Here is a 17,975-nt window from a genome sequence, read left to right as displayed (position 1 = left end):
TATGGTTATTATAGTCTTTAAAATAATTATCTCTACTCTACTTTTCTACTTTAATGATTAATAAGTTTTGATTTTATTATCAGAAAAATAAATATTATGGTAAAAATAATCATCAAAAATAAAGTCTTTTGTCTTTACTGTATTAGAGCTCACTTCTCTTTTTTTTTAAATTTTTATTGAAGTATAAATGTGTCAATTTCTGGCATACAGCATAATGTTTCATTCATATACATACATACATATATTTGTTTTCATATTCTTTTTCATTATAGGTGACTACAAGATATTGAATATAGTACCCTGGGCTATAGAGAAGAAATTTGTTTTTTATCTGTTTTTATATATAGTAGTTAATATTTGTAAATCTTGAACTCTCAGTTTTTCCCTTCCCACTCTCTTCCCCCAACCAGTAACCATAAGATTGTTTACTATGTCTGTGAGTCTGTTCCTGTTTTGTAGGTGAGTTCATTAGTGTCCTCTTTTTTCTTTCTTTTTTTTTTTTTAGATTCCACATATGAGTTCAGTAAACATTAATTACATAAATTCATATCTCCTGTCTAATTGCTGATATTGGCCATGTGGGGAAAAACGTGTCAATGGAAGATGAGTATACAAAATGCCATGAGGTCTGCAGTGTTTCAGAGCCTTGAGAACGTTTCTCACTGTGTTTTTAAACTCAACAAGCTGTCCCCACATAACCCTAGAACCTGCAGTGACTTTTGCCAGTTTCCATGGTACCAGCTATTTGTAGAGATTTTAGGGCAGGCTGGAGGTACACGAGGTATGTCTGGGGTGGTGGAGGAGGAGGCTGTGGAAATCTAATACCCAAGCCACACACAAAGAGAAGGGAAAAAAATCCGCTACCAGATTTTACTAGAATTAACAATAGGCTTTAAAATGTGGGAAAATGGGAATGGTACAAAGATTTCCTTGGACCAGGGCACAGGTCCACATAGAAAGTACTAAATGATGGGGGTGAGAAATGACATGGCTTTTAGGACAATGACATCTGATAAGGATGAGCTTACATAGAGGTGAATGTCTACTTGGTATGAGTTTTCCTTTGAAGAGTTTTCGTCAGAAGCACTGAGGAATTTTATTTTCTCTCAAACTTCATGAGCCTGGAACCCACCCCAGAGATTTAAATTCAGTAGAAAGAATGGGGATTCTGATGCATCTGCTTAATTTAGGGGGAATTCAGGGGGAGGGTGTAGCTCAGGAGTAGAGTGCTTGCTTAGCATGCACGAGGTCCTGGGTTCAATCCCCACTCCCTCAGTTTAAAAAAAAAAGTCTAAAACAAATAAAACAAACAACAATTTAAGGGGAGTTCAGATCAAACTGCCTGACAATAATCTTAGTCTCTCACCCTTAGTGCTAATGTCTGAGACTCCACATAGAGCAGCAATCCTTTGCTTGCTTAGGGAGAGGTTTCAATTAAGGCTTTATCAATTGTTGACATTTTCAGATAATGAGTGGACGAGTTTCATCACTTGCCAACCTAAAACTTAGTTTTAATAATAATCATTACAAAAACAATAATGGATTTCTAGCTATCTTCCTCTCTTCCAACCTGTGAGGAACACAACCACCTTAAGTTTTCACAGTACTTTACAGTTGGCTGTTTTTTCACTTAATTATTTACCATAGCATGTCCCCTTTCTATGGGTGAGGAAAATTAAGTAACTTCTCCTGAAATTCTCTTCTATCACCTCCCTTGATGAAGAAGAAGCACAGTGTGAGAGAAATAGGGCATCCCGGTGGGTGGAGTCACTCAAATAGCTGACAGATGGCCCAGAGGCACCACAGCTCTTTCCCAGGGACGCACAGTGAGTCAGATGCTGTCCCAAGCCAACTTCTTTTCCAATCATGGCAATCGTTAAATAAATAATTTTTAAAAACCAAGGATTTATTTTATATTTAAAAAAAACAATTTATTGAAAAAAGAGTAATGCTTTATACAAATTCCCATTACAAAACCCCCAAGTATCTATTTGTCTGTTTCCAGGTATGTAGCAGAGTACAAAAATATCAAAATTAGATAAATTCTGGTGTAATAATCCTGTTGGCCACTTCGGACTATAGATTTCTTTTTAGAGTTTAGCAACTAGTAACCCCATGTATTTATATCTACCCATCATTAGGCTCTATGCATGTAGCAGAGGTTCTTTGAACTATACATTCTAGGAGCACAGACTTTTGGAAGATACACTGAAATTTATGAGGTTCAGATTCTATGATGCAGTCCTTTGGATAATTTCCCCATGTGGTTTCACTATGAATTACATTCCCCAACTCCCTTTTCTAGCAGTGCTAGCTGCCAGCTGATAGCAACACCTCCAGTGACATCACTTGAGAGATATCCACCTTGTTTACCCTTGTAAGTCATTATAATTCAAAAAAATCTTCCATTCTTCAGTTTGCCAACATTGACACTTCTGTTTTATCCATCACATCTGCAAAATTGTCCTAGGTCAAGTCTGCATTCCTAATAGGAGAAAAGCTTACCCACAAAAAGCATCAGGCCATTCTGACTGAAGAAAACTAACACTTTCTTAGAATCCTTTTCACTTAAAAGCTGAATTCCACTTTAGTGTCTCATCACTGGAAAGGATGGTTAAGGCAAGAAATCCATGTCTTAAAATTTCTCTCTTTTCAGTCATTTGAAAAGTAATCCCAAACCCATGCACTTGAATTCCTTAATTCTTTCCCCTAGTCCAATACCTCTCATCTTACAAAACCACATTCACATACATCCCATCTCCTGGGATCCCCACAACAGCCCTGTGAGGTAGGCAGGTCAGGAATACAATCCTCTTTTTATAAATGAAGCAATAAATCTAGGGCAACCAAGTGCCTTGCCCAAACTCACAGAGTAATTGATAGCACCAAGACTTAAATTAGGTCTCCAGACACTGAAGTCAACACCCTTTCCATTACATCATCTTGTTCAAGTGAAGGAGCATTTTCCACAGACCAGAAAACTAAGAGCAATTGTTAAAATGGGACAGAGCACCAACAACATGGTGGCCACAGCTGAGAGGAAGGACATGGACCTGTGGAGAAAAGAAGGTGCTGAACAACGTGAAAGCTTGCGTGTAGGTCTGGTTCAATGACTTCTTAACAGCCAATTTAGCAAATACAAATAGTACTTAGGCATATTTCATGTTCAAAGAATGAGCATAATATCAGCTAATTAATACTTACACCACTTTACCAGCTGGTTAAGTATCATTATTTCAATTTGACAGATGGGAAAAGAGGAGAAAGAGTAAATGACTCCCTTACAGAAACAGAGGGAATATCTGTCATCAGATTGTCACTGCAGATAGTCCAACACTCCATGCAGACAAGCAGGCTACCCGTCTCTGAGAAGAGGTAAAGTGTATGAGAAAGCAGTACAGTTGAGGAAGGAGGGGAAGAAAAAGGTAGTTTGGGAGGATATACAACTGGGAAAAAGTAGGCTCAAAAAAATTCAATCAATGAAATGGTGTTACAACACCTGGGAAAGCAGCACACAGCTCCTCAATGAGACAAATATTTTCAAAGCAAACAGGCATGTTCTAGGTCAGAGTACAGGGAGCGTGTGGGAAGGTCAACAGGAATATACCGTCTAGTCGCACAGAATGATTTGCTCCCAATGCTCTGATTTGTAAGAGATTCTTATAGACTTTAAGAATTAAATTATAGGCATATAAAATGTGTTGTCAGATTCAAGAGTTAAGCCCAACCTCACAAAAAATAAAGGCATGAAGAATGACCAATGACAAAGCAAATACTATAAGATCATAGTAAAAAAGTATATGTAAGTATATGAAAAGGGCACATATGAAGAATTGAAATAATTCATACTTGGTAAAGTAGGTCAGGTCTTCTGTGAAAGACACTAAAAGCTGGTGAAGGACGGTAAATGATATTTGACTTATTATCTATGTGTACATAAACAAAGAAGAGGAAAATATCATATAAACTACCTATTTAATCAATATAGAATTAAATATATTTTTATTTTTTAGATATATTTTAAGTATGCTGGTACCCACATAAGGAAAATAAGATTTTTCACCATCTAATTTTTTTATAGAAAAACATGTATATGTACATATCTATATATATTTAAGGAGCGCCCTCCTCCCACAACTGAGATGATTACTCAATGGGAAGCAGTGATACAAATGGAAAAGGCTTCCCTCCTGTATTGAGGAAAGGAGCTAAAATAAGAATAAGCCATTTTTAGTAATGGGTATTAAAAAAAAATACGGTTTTTTAGTAACACCACAGTTCAGACTACAAGAGCCAAAAGTCTAAGCTCTTAATGTCAGTGACAATATTTCCATGTCCATTTCCTGTTTTTTCCCCCACAGAGTTGTCTCCGCTTGCTTCTGTGTCACACATAGTCTTTCCCACTGGAAGGCGCAGGTTTCGGGTAGGGCCGTGGCGTTGGGTAAGATGTTGTTTTCCGGGGACACGAGCAGCAAAGCAGGGCGCCTCCCAGGAGGGTGAGAGAAGCAGCAGCCCAGCCAGTGAAGAGAGCATGTCCAAATTCATACCTAGAAAGAAAAGATCATGCACACCTGTTTAATCAATGAATCACTGGAAGTGTTTCTAACATAATTAAGGAAAGAAATCAGTATCATACTTACTACATTTTCCCACTGCAAATAACTCCTCATTATCTCTTTAAGTTTTATGAAGTACTTTAAGGTTTTTGAACACACACACACACTCAAGAATGTTGACAATGCCGTCGTTGACAATTTGCAATAGTAGATCAGGCAACACGGCATGCAATAGCAGGTTAATTTCACAACTATTACACAACTAAAATGAAAGACTCTCCCACGTGTAGGAGACTTGTAAAGCATGTTCACGTGTTTCAGAAGTCAGGCTTGGTCCTTGGATCCTAGGCTGACACTTAACAAGGCGTGCTATCACCAAGCAGCAGCCGTACTTTTTAAAGAAACTGCTACGGTGTGGTGGAGACTGTTAACGTTTGGGGTAGTTAATCCCAGGTACCTATAAACACTGAAATCTGAAATTTGTGGTTTTGTGCAGAAGACTTCTCAGCAGCCCACAGATTGTTCTAGATTAAGTTGACCCAGGCGGATGTATGAAGCCATACTTCTGGGGAGAAGACCTGCGATTGATGGTGGACAGTAAGAATAGAGAAGGGCTGGATCTGGAGTGAAAAGGCCTGGGTTTGAATCTTAAAGCAAATTCTCAAGTGCTGCAACAGTGGGCTGGGAACTCCACCTCTCAGCCTCAGTTACTGCTTCTCGTAAAGCAGGATGATCCCATCCGTGTCACGGAACTGCTTTGGGGATCATGTGAGACAATGCAAACAAGTGTACAGCGCCTAGCAATTTGTACTGTACTTTCATATCCATTACTGGTAAAATTTTAGCCTATTGACCTCCAGCAGTTTCTGCCCCTATGTGGTAAATCTTATGGGATGGGTTCTAACACAATCATCGCGGTACGTGTCCTCCTATGCGTGGGTGATCATCACAAAGAGAAACACACCTTCTCTCTCCAACCACTAGAGTTTTCATCCATTCATCTTAGCACTTAACAAACAATAATTACAGCCTAACATCCTGATCCTAAATGTAGTTATTAGCCTCTAAAGATGTGAATACAATGAGACAAGGAGCCTTGTTCTGATCAAACAGTGTCATTAAGTGAGAGCCCAGAGTCAGCTCTTTAACTTCCACAACTTGCAGTATTAAGAAGGAAGACTTTTGTAAAGTTAATTTTATGGTTGAGATGAAACACAGAATTTCAAAGTGGTAACTTATCATTTTCATAAATAGATTGTTTTCCATAAATAAGATTAATAAACTGTTAGAAATGAAGTGTTATTTATTAACCTCTACAGAAGATACTATTTTTTCGATCAATCATAAGCTGCGTTCAGTTACAAATAGTCACAATTAAGTATTATAAGTATCAGAATACACTTCAAAATGAAATTTCAAATATATTGGTATCTTTATTAATAATATTTTTTAAATATGGAAAAACATACATTTTGGCATACATTTGAAAAGCACACATCTTGGAACTTTTCTACCTTGAAGTTCATTTTGTCATTAATATAGGCTGTTAGACCAAGTATCAAACTTAGTTTAACTGAGTTACAGGCCATTCAAATTATTTCAAATTTGACAGAAAATTGAATAAAATTCTGGATGGCAAATCTGGAAGCTATAGCACGACCCAGACTATGCAGAACATAACAAGGGTATCTTCTCAGAGAGCAAACTATACGCGTGAACAGCATTACCTGGCATTGACCGGGGTCATGGGGTCATAGAATTCCTGAACAATTCTATTGCCATACCACGCTGTGGCGACTAAAACGGCCAGACCTAACAGAAATTCAAAACAAAAGACTGTTAATCACCATGGAATGTGGAGCATAAATATACGGCTCATTACATGTATAAGTATTTTACTAGAATTAACTCTCATCAATAGTCCTGACATTTTTAATTTAGTCCATTTTAATTCAGACGACTTTAGGGAGACTAGTGGTTCAGGCATGATTTATCCTAAATATTCTCTTAAGACAGACAAAATATTAGGTTGGAGTTAGGCATAGCTTATACTCTTCATGTCATTTTATTCACTTATAGTTCAAGGTCATCGGCATAAGTAACACTTTTTGGGGAACAGTTCAGCAGGTTCATGTCATTTAAGATCTCTCTCAAATACAGCGCTATACGTTAGTGCACTTGACTACTTTGGATAAAGTCGAAGTCCTTATTAGTATAGCCAGTCCCATAGAAAAGGGAAGATGAAAACTCTTCTACATTCTTCTTGGCCAAGACTCAAAATTTACACTTCTGAAGGATCAAATCAAAGTAAAGATTCCAAGGTAGCAGGAAGGAGCAGGACCTATCTCAGAGTGGGCCAGATCGCCTAAATTCCTACGGCCCACTGGCCAGACGTGCTAGGGGTTGCCTTGAGATTCGCTGACCACATCAGATCGACACAGACAGTACACTCCCAATTTCTCCTGCCTTTCATATTTCAGTAATAGAGAAACTGTATAGTCAAAGTAATCCAGTCTATCACTTATAAGAAGCATACAACACCTCAATTTTTCTTATCCAAAGAAACTAAATAATTCTTTTTATAGTAATTCTAAAAATTCATCAATTTAGACAGATTAAAAGTTTCTATGCTACCCCTCCTTCCCCCTTCCTCCCACAGAAAAGTGGTGCAATCTAATTGCCTCTAAATACTCGGGAGAAAACACTCCTGCTTTTGGCTGCTCAAATAGATCTTGAGAATGCTCTGGAACTTGTAACCCTCCCTCCCTAGGAAGTCCCAGAAACTGAAGTGGGAGTGATGGGTGAGACTTACAAGAGACAAGCAAAAGAAAGGGTCTACACAGTAACTTTTATTCATAGCCTTTGATGTAAAATCAAACTGTTGGGAATAAAATGCTATCCATGCTTTTCCTGATAGGAGCAATTTGAATAAACTAAAAGCCCGGTCATGTTAAACTAACCAAGACTTTAGCAAACCCACACGTACTCCTACATTACTGATGAGATCCACATACATGCTGGGTGCAGGACCCCTCCTAAGGTCTCTTGTTAAAAATAAAATGAGAAAAGAAAGTCTAATTCTAGTGGTAGAATTTTCTAGTGGTAGATTATATCATTGGTGTCATTTTCAAAAATAATAGACTACTATATATACTTTATATAGTATATATAATAGTCTATTTCAAAATGATAGGCCACTACTTATAGTATATGACACATATGCTATAGCTAATACATAGTAATATAGCCTACTGCTTTATACACACACAATTTTACACCCACACTGTCTTATTTAATGTAAACCTCATTGTAAGGCTTTACAAACAAAGGCTCGATGTCTTCCTCCGGCTCTCATTTTCTCGAAGGTCACAGATCTTAACTCTTTAATCAACATGTGAATAAAACAATAAATACATAATGATTTTCTATGGAAGAGACAACCTCATTCTTTTATCAAGGTTTTTCTCAAGACCTTGTTGTATTATTTTCTTTCCGAACTCATTTACTTTCATTTCTTAGGATTCCAACGCTCCACCTCCACTCCAATTGGCATTTCTCTCCAATGATGGATAGGTGGCAGCATGTTTGTTCTGGAAACAGACCTGCCCACGTGGAATGATGTCCTCATCTTCCTCCAATAACCCCAGCCCCGTCCATTCTCCACACACCTGCATGGCTGACACATTCTTCATGTTCTCTCTCAGTATCCCCCATCTTTTCCACACGGTGTCTGCAGGGACACTATGGAAATTCTCTACATTATATAGAATTGCTCCTTAGTGTGTGCTAGGTAACAAATCTCACTCTTTGCCTGGAGAAACCGGTTCTAACAAACCAGTTGGTACCTGAAACTTCAGGGAATAGACCTGTCCATTATGGGCAGCAATCTCAAATTTTCGTGTAAAAGTCAACTGGACTTATGGTTTTATGTCTTCAGATTTTAAAGGAATTGAATTAAATCGATCCAAGTGCAACAAATCCAGTGTAATCTAAGGAAACCAAAAACTAGATCTTAAACCATTCCAGAGAGAGTTTAATAAGTCCAATAGGGGACAGGACTGCTCTTACCTGAAATAAGAAATATCACGCCCCCAATGACAGCCATCCGCATCTTCTGCACCTCATCATCTTCCAGGCACTTCATACACTTCATGCCAACAGTGGCCACACAAATGGCTATCAGTCCCAGCAGGATGCCAATCACCATCAAGGCGCGGGTTGCTTGCAAAGTACCTGGCAGAAAACATTTTAGAATGTGTAAAAATCATGTCTAGACCAACAAGAGAAGAGTTGTAGAGGACCAAGCATATTTCAGTGTTGTATGGAAGAGAGACAAAGTAACTAGGAATCAAGAGATCCCAGTCCTAGTGATCTTTTTTTTTTTTTTGCAGGTAATCAACATAGTTTCTTCTCCAGAGAAACAAACGCCTGAATGATGAGTAAGAATCCTTGCAGCTCTAGCACTTTGTGTTTTCAACATTCAGTTTAAAATCCTCTGACTAAATGATCACTGATCTAGTTGAGTAGGTTTAGCTGAACTAATACATTTTTAATCCTTAACAATGGAGTATTTTAAATTTGAAATAACAATCATGTGTGCCATCTTCAATGTTAAAACATTTATAATTAAAACAGTTTACAATATATCTTGGTAATAGTCAATAGCTTTATACTCCAGTCATCAAGCTGCAGAGAACCTGGGTGGGTGAAAACGGAAGACAAGAAATGAATTTCTGATACATTATCATGGCTGGATAAGGAACACTTGTATCTCCAGTGACGAGTGTGGGTTGGGGGATGTGCGTACTATTTCCTTAGAACAAAACAGAATACCGTTTAAGACGTTATTTTGGAACATAGTAGATTTATGTTCAGAGAGATCACCAGATTTAAAACTATTCAAACTGTCATGTTGTAAAACAGCAGAAAATAATTCAATGTAGTATTTCTCAGGATTCCACTAATTTTCAAATTCCCTGCTGTTGTCATTGGTGTACTAAGTCATGATTAAATAAATAGGGTCAGATTGAGAGCCTATGCCAGTAAAGTTCTTAAAAAAGTGAAAACCTGATACCATCCCTGTGGCATAAAGGCACAGACTTTCAAAGAAAAATGAGAAATAATAGTTGGATGAGTTTGATGATGTCCAGATTTATTTCCCCCTTCAAATGAAGATCATTATTTCATTGACAGTGCTAACACGTGACAAGCATTTTTGCATGTATAAATATTATTTACACTGCAAGCAAACATGCTATCTTGGGCAAGCTACTTATTATTCTTTGGGGCCATGCTTTTACTATGTAAAGTGTGAATGATGATATCTCTAACCAGGAAGTTTGAACAATTGACTTCCTGATGGTTTTCAAAAGGGGTGGATAAGATGGAGCTTCTATGTCTCACTATCTAATTTAGACCTAGGCTCAGCTTCAGTGTTTTCTAAGGTTGAAAACTTAGGTTACAAATCATAACTAACACTAAAGATTTTTAGAACATCATTCAATTTGAATTTGTTAATATTTCCACCCTTTCCATTGCCAGACAATCTGTGATAACACTTTCTGAGAAGTATCCAAGGCTTCTTTTACAGTAATTTGAGAGATATTTTGAAAGCCACAATAAATTTTTACTTGATTTAATTAAAAGGCAAACCACAGACACTCCCCTGCTCCCCTTACAGATCCACTTTCCCATAAATGTGCGTGGGCAAATGGGCACCTACCCATACACTCATCGTAAGATCCCAGGGTGGTACAAGAACTCCTGAATCAAAACACGGTGTCATGGACCATGGGGTTACCAGATATTACAGCTGCAAATAAGATTATTGTGAAACTTCTTCCTTGGAATCATAAACCACACTGGGACATCCAGAGGAAAGCCCCACGGTCTCCGTTGCTGTGGTGCCTCCTGCGTTCTGATTTACTAGCAGTTTTTGCAAAGACAATCATTACTTAGAAGGAAAATGAAAAACAAAATAATTTAGCTCTTAGACATAATGCAGGTTGCAGATTGGTCCTAAGTTCCACTCAGAAGGAAAGCATTTCAGGCAAAGGAACACTGGAAGAGGAGACGCTGAAGGTAACAAAGATAATCCATGTGACTGGAGGTAAGGGTGATCACTTGTCCGTTTGCCTGGGACTCTCTCAGTATTAAAACTATGAGTCCTGCCTCCTGAGAAGGCCCTCAATCCCGGACAAACTGGGGTCACTAATCACTCTACTAGAGGACGATAGGATGTGGAAAGTAAGAAGAGGTGGGTTTAGCAAGGTAGGCAGAAGGCATCTATCATGTAGGGCCTTGCAAGCTGGGGGTAGGGGTTTGGAATTTATTCTAAACGTAATCAGAAGTCATTGGAGACTCTTAAAGAAGGGGAGAGAGGATTTTTATGCTGTCTTCCTATGACAGCCCTTTAAATATGTATAGCCTCTTACATCTCTCAACCACCTTCTGCTTTGTTTACCCATAAAGCTCACTTTTCCAACCCTTTATTCATCACTTTTTGTTGCTTTCTCTGTTGACCTCCAAGTTTTCCACTTTGTTGGAGTTGGAGGGCCCCAAACCAGACTCAGCTTCAATAATAATCTTTCTGATCTGTACTTCACGTAAGAACAGCAGGCCACCAGCCCAGCAGGTCTGAGCACTCCGATCGCAAGGAGTCTGCTGGCCTCAACCTCCTGAGTCAGCCGTGTGTAAAACCACGCGGGCAGGGAGCACACGCGGATCCACCCCTCTAGGGCTCCACCTGCACTCGCCTGGAGTGAGCTCACCCCGACAGTCCCCATCTCTAAGTGTGTTCCCCTTCCAGTGCTCAAAGGAAACACATTGAGTTCCATGCCATACCCATTTTACTCTTCCCACGATTTCTACAAAGTTTCTAAGGAGGAGGGAACAGATAATTTGATCTGTTGGCTACAAACTATAGTATGTTTTCTTTCTTTATGGGATAATGTATCATTTGCATAGTACACACAAAATAATGGGGCAAATGGGGGGAAAACCCCTATACTTAGGAATTATACAAACTATATAGAGCAAGAGGATCATGTTTCATTTTTAAAAATCTGATAAAGCAATAATTCTCTTCTGCAAAGCAATATTTTTTCATTTATATCCTGGCATCCATTGGCTTAGGAAATGTCTTACAAGTTTACAATACTAGATGGGGATCAAACACAAAGTCTCATCTTGCATCACTGGAACTATTTGGGTGAATTCTTAACTATAGTGATATGTGGAGGGAAAATGTAAAAATACAAAAAAAAAAAAAAAAACCAGGCTGAGAATCCTAACGGTATGAAAACTCACTAGTTGGGCATATATGTAACAGTGGATTGCAACTGCAAGTAAGCAAGTGTTGTGTTACAGTAACGAGAATTTAATGTGTGGATAGAATGTAAATTGCACAGTCTTAAGCTGGAACCAGATGAATCCTTCACATTAAGGTCTTATGGAAGCCTTCGAAGTCAGAGATCTAGAATATGTAATTGTGAGCTCCTTGATGACGTGGGCCAAGTACTTGTTCATGTTTCCAGCCACAGCACTAAGAACCGTGCCTGGCAAGCTTCCTGGATTATTTGATCTGTGTTCCATGAATTTAAATTCGAGCAGGTTTTTTCCTTTAAAAAATTCTACTAATACGATAGGTAAAAATACTCTCTTGTGTTAAGCTTAATCTTTGAAATAATACTGAGAAACACCTGCCTAGGAAGCCTAAGAATAATAAAAATTTGCTACCTAAAACCAGACTTAGTTTAGATCATTAAAAGCTAGAAATTCACCTGGGGAGAAATAAAGTTCAGACTTTTAGTTGAACCCAATCTGTTTTTTCATTTTTTTCTAAAATCTTAAATTATGCATCTAATTTTATAAGATAAAATTTTCCAGGTAGAACAGTAATTGTCAGGGCAGATAAATTGAGAAATGTTTGAAAACTACAAAATATTTTAGACCAGAGAGATATAGCCTTCAGCTGTTAACTCTGAGCTGGTCTGATTGGATCAAATCCTAGAAGCAAATATGCTCCTTTCTGGCCCATTAATTTGCAGATACTTCTACAATATTATTACCACTGACTAAAATTGTCCGTGGAGAACATGGTTAGCAAACATTCAGAAAGTTACACTACTGTTTCTCATCATTACTCAGCAGTACAGCGAGAAGGCAGTCTTTTAATTATACTTAGCTAGAATGATAATCTTGAGATTAAAGACTCCCTAAGGAGTTCTTGCCACTTGCAACTTGAAAGTACAATTTGAAAACATTCTTACAAAGATCTCTACTTATAAGACAAGAAATGAGTTAGAAGTTACTGACCTACTCCAGTGAGGGTAATCAACATAAGTGTAGAAAGACAAGCATAGACAAGTCAGTGGATTGTTTTTTCTGAAGTTTTTTTTTTTTTTTTTTTTTCTGAAGTCTTACTATACAAGCAGCAGAATCGCCTTTAAATACCTGACATTGTTCAAGCCATTTACTAGCCACACTACTCCATCATTACCTTCTGGGCTCTGTATCACAATCAAGGTCGATTTTAATTATATCTGCATCTTCACATAGTCCCTCTTTGCATCAGTAGTTGCTTAGTAAGTATTAGGCAAATAAATGGACTACCCACTGCATGACTAGAGCAAAAACCCTCTTTTTCTCCTCTGCATTTAAATGAGCTCATCACAGAGTGTCAGAACTATACTCTCAGCTTTTTCACTTATTAAATATTTCACTTTTACTCAAGTTCAAAGCTTCTCAAGAGTCCTCATTGTTAGTATTTCCATTTTATGGATGCATGAACTGGTGGCCACTGGGTGTGACCTCAGGACACCAGCGGAGTCGGTAACTGAAGTGTCGGGGATGAGGCAGGACTTAGCACTTTTCTGGATGTACCGAGCAGTCTTGCTCTCGTCTTTTGTTTCTTAGAGGAACTGTCTCATGATTAAATGTATTCTTCTTTGTTCCTTCTATGCTACTTACTCATCACTCCCATCAAGGAAACCTAAACTATGCCACTTGCCTGTTTTCCTTCCATCACTGGAGTTATAACAAAGAATGTTTGCACTGGAAGGAATCAACCTTGGCACCTTATCAATCATCTGAGCTGCATCCCGAGAAGCAAGGATAGGGCCTGGCTCATGCTTGTTGAATGGATGAATGAATCATGGATTCACCTCCCCAGTCCTCCCACTCTGCTCTATTTTGTAAGTGGGGAAACTACAGCCCAGAGAGACTGAGTGGCTCACCATGACACACATGGCTAGTTAGTGCAAAACCAGAGTAAGAACTGAGAACTTCTGATCTCAAGCCTGAGTTTGGGTTTTGACTTTCATCATTCCCAGAGTCAGAACTAATGCTTAAAACAGTTCTGAACACCAGTGGCCCCTTGAACACCCTTGGTTTAACAGGGAAGTGTAAGTGGGTGCCCTCCTCTCTGCCTATGCTTCAAAGACTGTACAAGTCAGTGATTTTTGTCTCTTTGAGTGAGCTGACATCATGGTGAGAGTGCTGGGAAACTTCACTGACAACCAGTACTCATTAAAGCACACCTACACACATGTGGATTCATGCAAAGCGAGTTGAACAGGCTAGAGGAGCTTACAAACAAATTACAGAATCCTAAGGTTAGATGAGACTTAGAGAGACTCTGGCTTAACCTCCCATTTGTCTGGGGCTTGGATTTTCCCTACAACATTCCTTCAGAATGCTTACTTATTTCTCTGCTTGTACACCTCCCACCATGCAACCCAATGTTTGGACAGCTCTAGCCATTAAAGTCAAGCCAGAAGAAGCAATTAACTAAGCACATAAAATAGGCACTAGCTTGCCAAAAGTTTGAGAACTGGATCAAAACAAGGCAAGACGTACAGTTTAATCAAGAAAAGTCTACTGCAACTCAGTCTGGCACTCTTTTTTGGATATTCCAACCAGCAGCTGCAGGAGTCATCAATGTCAATAAACATCACATACTTGGATAGAAGTGTCTTTATTGTCTCGGCCGTAGTAAAACCACAATAGACAGTTTCCCCAGGCAGTTCCTCCCTTGTATTTTCAAAAACTGCTCTGCAAGAACCACCTAAGAGAAGTTTATATTGGTGTCAGTACACTGCATCCCTTTAGACGCCCGTCATGTGCCTTTTTTTTAGCTGACATTAGTTAGAGCAGGGGAACAAGGGCTTTTAACACGGCTAGTGCTACAACCTTGACAAATCTTGGAAGCTCGGCCCTAAGTTGTCAAGTGGGCTCCACTGGCAAAGAGAACAAGACACAATTTCAAGAAATTTCTAACTAAGCTATTCACCTAAAAGTACTTTGTAGAATGCAGCCTTTTACAAGGAACAGTACTTATATGTACAGCTAATCCTATTCACCTCTAGATGTCACAGAACTAAACCAAAACCAACCAATGATTCACCTCTCTGGGTCTCTGCATCATGTGGGCATGAGCACAGCTGTCCAGGTGGAGAAAGGGAGACAGGTAGGTTCTCTGGGCTCCATCCAAAGGCATCTAGTGAGTCACTGGCAGGTTGGGGAGGGTACATGTGAGTCAAGGCTCCCTCTTTTGGGAATCAGTTTTGAGAGGAGAGCCTCAGCCCCACCTTGGATGAACCCTGGCTTTAGCCAAAAAGAAAAGAAGAATTTGATTTGGAGTTAAAAAAATTCATTAAGAATAAATTTCCAAAATGTGTACGGGGGGAAAAGGGAGGTACTATTTAGTTATTCCACCACAGCTTTAAAAACTGTAAGAGCTATATTAACTAAAATTAAGTGAAAATAAAACATTTAACACATCATGAGTAGGGATGACCTGTCTGAGTATTTACAACATGGATCAGTCTGATTTCATCTGGTCATTTAAGGAAGTCAAAAGGACACCTATTTAAACATGTTGAAGATGAACTATTTAGCTCAGAGAAATCAGAGACCTCTCTGGAATTGCCCTTAGAACCATTTCCATCTGCCAGTCCCTCAATATGACACCCCAAACACCTGACATAATTTTTACATCTATTTATCTTTCCACAGGGGGATTCAATGATTATATAAAGGAGAATGCCTAATATACTCCTTATATTTGGCATCAAGGAATCCTAACATGGGAACTTCGAAAAGCTGAAATGACAACGCTAAAAACCACCATGTGTACATTGACTAACCAAATTCCACAGATACTCAAGAGGGTTCAACAGATTGCAACAGATTTAATAACTAAAGTGTGTGGCTTTTGACAAAACCACATGCAGGAAACAGACAAAGCAAGTGAAGTAAACCTGAGGGGTGACAACACTGCTCGCCGTCAGCACATAAAGGGGCTGCTGGGCGGCTTGTTCATCTAGGTGAAGACTAAGGAAGTTTTTTGTTGTTGTTGAAGTGGGGAGGTAATTAGGTTTATTTATAAGTATTTTATTTTATTTTTTTTTTCCTTTTTTTTTTGGTTATTGGTGGAGGTACTGGGGATTGAACCCAGGACTTTGCACATGTTAGGCAGGCACTCTACCACTGAGCTATACCTTCCTCCCTAGGAAGCTTTTCTTCAAGTTAGTTCAAGAGCATGACAGACACAAGGTTCAGGACAACTAACGTAATAGCTCAAAGAAGATACTCTAGCCACGAATTGTTATTACTCAAGTAAGTGGGAATTTAATGAGTTTTTGACAAGACACTCAAAAGCTTTTATTTAAAAAAAAATAATAAAAGGAAAAAATGCCATCCTGTCATCCTTCTCCCCCCCATCCATCCTTAGGACTATTTCTTTCTATATAATCCTTTCCAACGTGACAGAGGTAAGCTAGCACCTGCCGCACAGAAACTCCTTTCCAGAAGAAAGAGACTTGAGAAGACCTGCCCTCTCTCTCCTGACCTCTGCACTCATCAGCTGAGGCATTTGTCTCCAGTGCTTTCACTCACCCCTTCATATTATGAAGGGAGGTCATCTAGAACTTTTCTTTCTTGTCATCCTTTTTTTACCTGCCACCAATCTTCACTTTCTAAAATAGCACTACACAGTCTGTCTCCTCTGAAAACCCCTGGCTTTAAAGCTAAACTCTTCTGGGGAATCTTAAGAGGCTTCTTCAAGGAGTCACAAAAGGAGATGTATAGGGGCCTCCCCCACACTTACTGGATCTTAAAATTCAAGAGAATCAAAAGATTCAGACTCAAGTGTGAGTTGAAGACACTAGGTTGGGAAATTCCATGTAGGAAGGTGAATTTTCCCTATGAAAACTGATAGTAAAGACAGAGTAAAAAACGTATCTAGTAACTTTGGGATTATCTATTTAATTTTACAAACTTGACAAGCTACCAAGCTCCGGACTTTCCAAGGCATAGCATAATCTCATCCCAACACTACAATTGACACAGAATCTTAGACTGTCCAAGGGAGGCCTAAGAGCTCAAGTTCAAGTTTGGCCTTCACTTGCTCACTTGTCACCCCATCCCCATGGACATGTCAGATGAAACCACACACCGAGGAGCCGAGCGTCACCCAGGGAGCTCGAGAAAACCTTAGGACTGGGCTGCCCTTTCCCCAAACCACGGTCCCCTCCGCTTCCTCGGGACAGAGCACACGATCAATAGACTTGATCCACGTAAGGTTTACAGCCATGTCATCACACAACGAATTGGCTGTTAGCCACTAGTCCCAAAGTGAAGCCACTGAGGGGTTGGGGTCCCTGGGTCACAGCCGTGGGAGTGGGGAATGCACTTACTGTGTAGATTCAGCAAGGAGTCGAAGACTTTGCACTGGATCTGCCCGGTGCTCTGCGACACGCAGGACATCCACAGTCCCTCGTAGATGGCCTGGGCTGTTACGATGTTGTCGCTGGCGTAGGAGTAAATCTTCCACTGGGGCAGCGCCGTGCTGACGATGGCGCCGATCCAGCCCAGGAAGGCCAGGATGAAGCCCAGCAGCTGCAGCCCCGCGTTGGCCATGGTTCGCTTGGCGCCCGCGCAGGCTCAGGGGCGGCAGGTGCACAGGGCGGAGTTGGCAGGTGCGCACGGAGGACTCCCGGGGATAGCGGAGCGGCGCCGAGGAAGTTATCTCGCGGAGCCCTGCTCCCTGCGCCGCCGCTGGAGAAACTCTGGGTCCGGGTCCGGGTCGGCACCAGAGTCGAGAGTCGAGAAGCTTTAGCTGCTCCCGGGCCAGGACTGAGATGCGGACCCGAAGGGCGCGGCGATTTAAAGCAGCTCCACCCCCTCGCCGGGCACGGCCCGGCTGCCTCAGAGCAGCGCCCCCTGGCGGCCTCAGGGCGGCTCCCCGGGAAGCGAGAGCGAGCGCGGGAGCCCGCTCCGGTCCACGCGCCGCGGCGGGAAGGTCCCGCCCGCGGCGGGGGAACAGCTGGGGGAGGATCAGGTCTGCAGAGTACCATTGTGCTCGCTTCCTCTCTCTCCTCCCTTCGCTCTTTCCTCCGTGAACCTTCCCAGGCTTTC

At 40.2% G+C, this 17,975-nt stretch overlaps 1 protein-coding gene across 1 annotated transcript; it reads right to left on the bottom strand.

Moving 5' to 3' along the window:
* Positions 1-1,885: 1,885 nt before the first annotated feature.
* Positions 1,886-17,615, bottom strand: CLDN1 (claudin 1). Its single transcript, XM_010959248.3, has 4 exons — positions 17,255-17,615; positions 8,625-8,789; positions 6,284-6,368; positions 1,886-4,547 (listed from the first exon to the last, which is right to left on the bottom strand). The coding sequence occupies exons 1-4, from the start codon at positions 17,475-17,477 to the stop codon at positions 4,385-4,387; spliced, it is 636 nt and encodes a 211-aa protein (XP_010957550.1). The 5' UTR covers positions 17,478-17,615; the 3' UTR covers positions 1,886-4,384.
* Positions 17,616-17,975: the final 360 nt, after the last annotated feature.

The sequence above is a fragment of the Camelus bactrianus genome, chromosome 1, assembly GCF_048773025.1.
Source record: "Camelus bactrianus isolate YW-2024 breed Bactrian camel chromosome 1, ASM4877302v1, whole genome shotgun sequence".
NCBI lineage: Eukaryota > Metazoa > Chordata > Mammalia > Artiodactyla > Camelidae > Camelus > Camelus bactrianus.
This window is presented reverse-complemented; position numbering and strand designations above follow the sequence as displayed.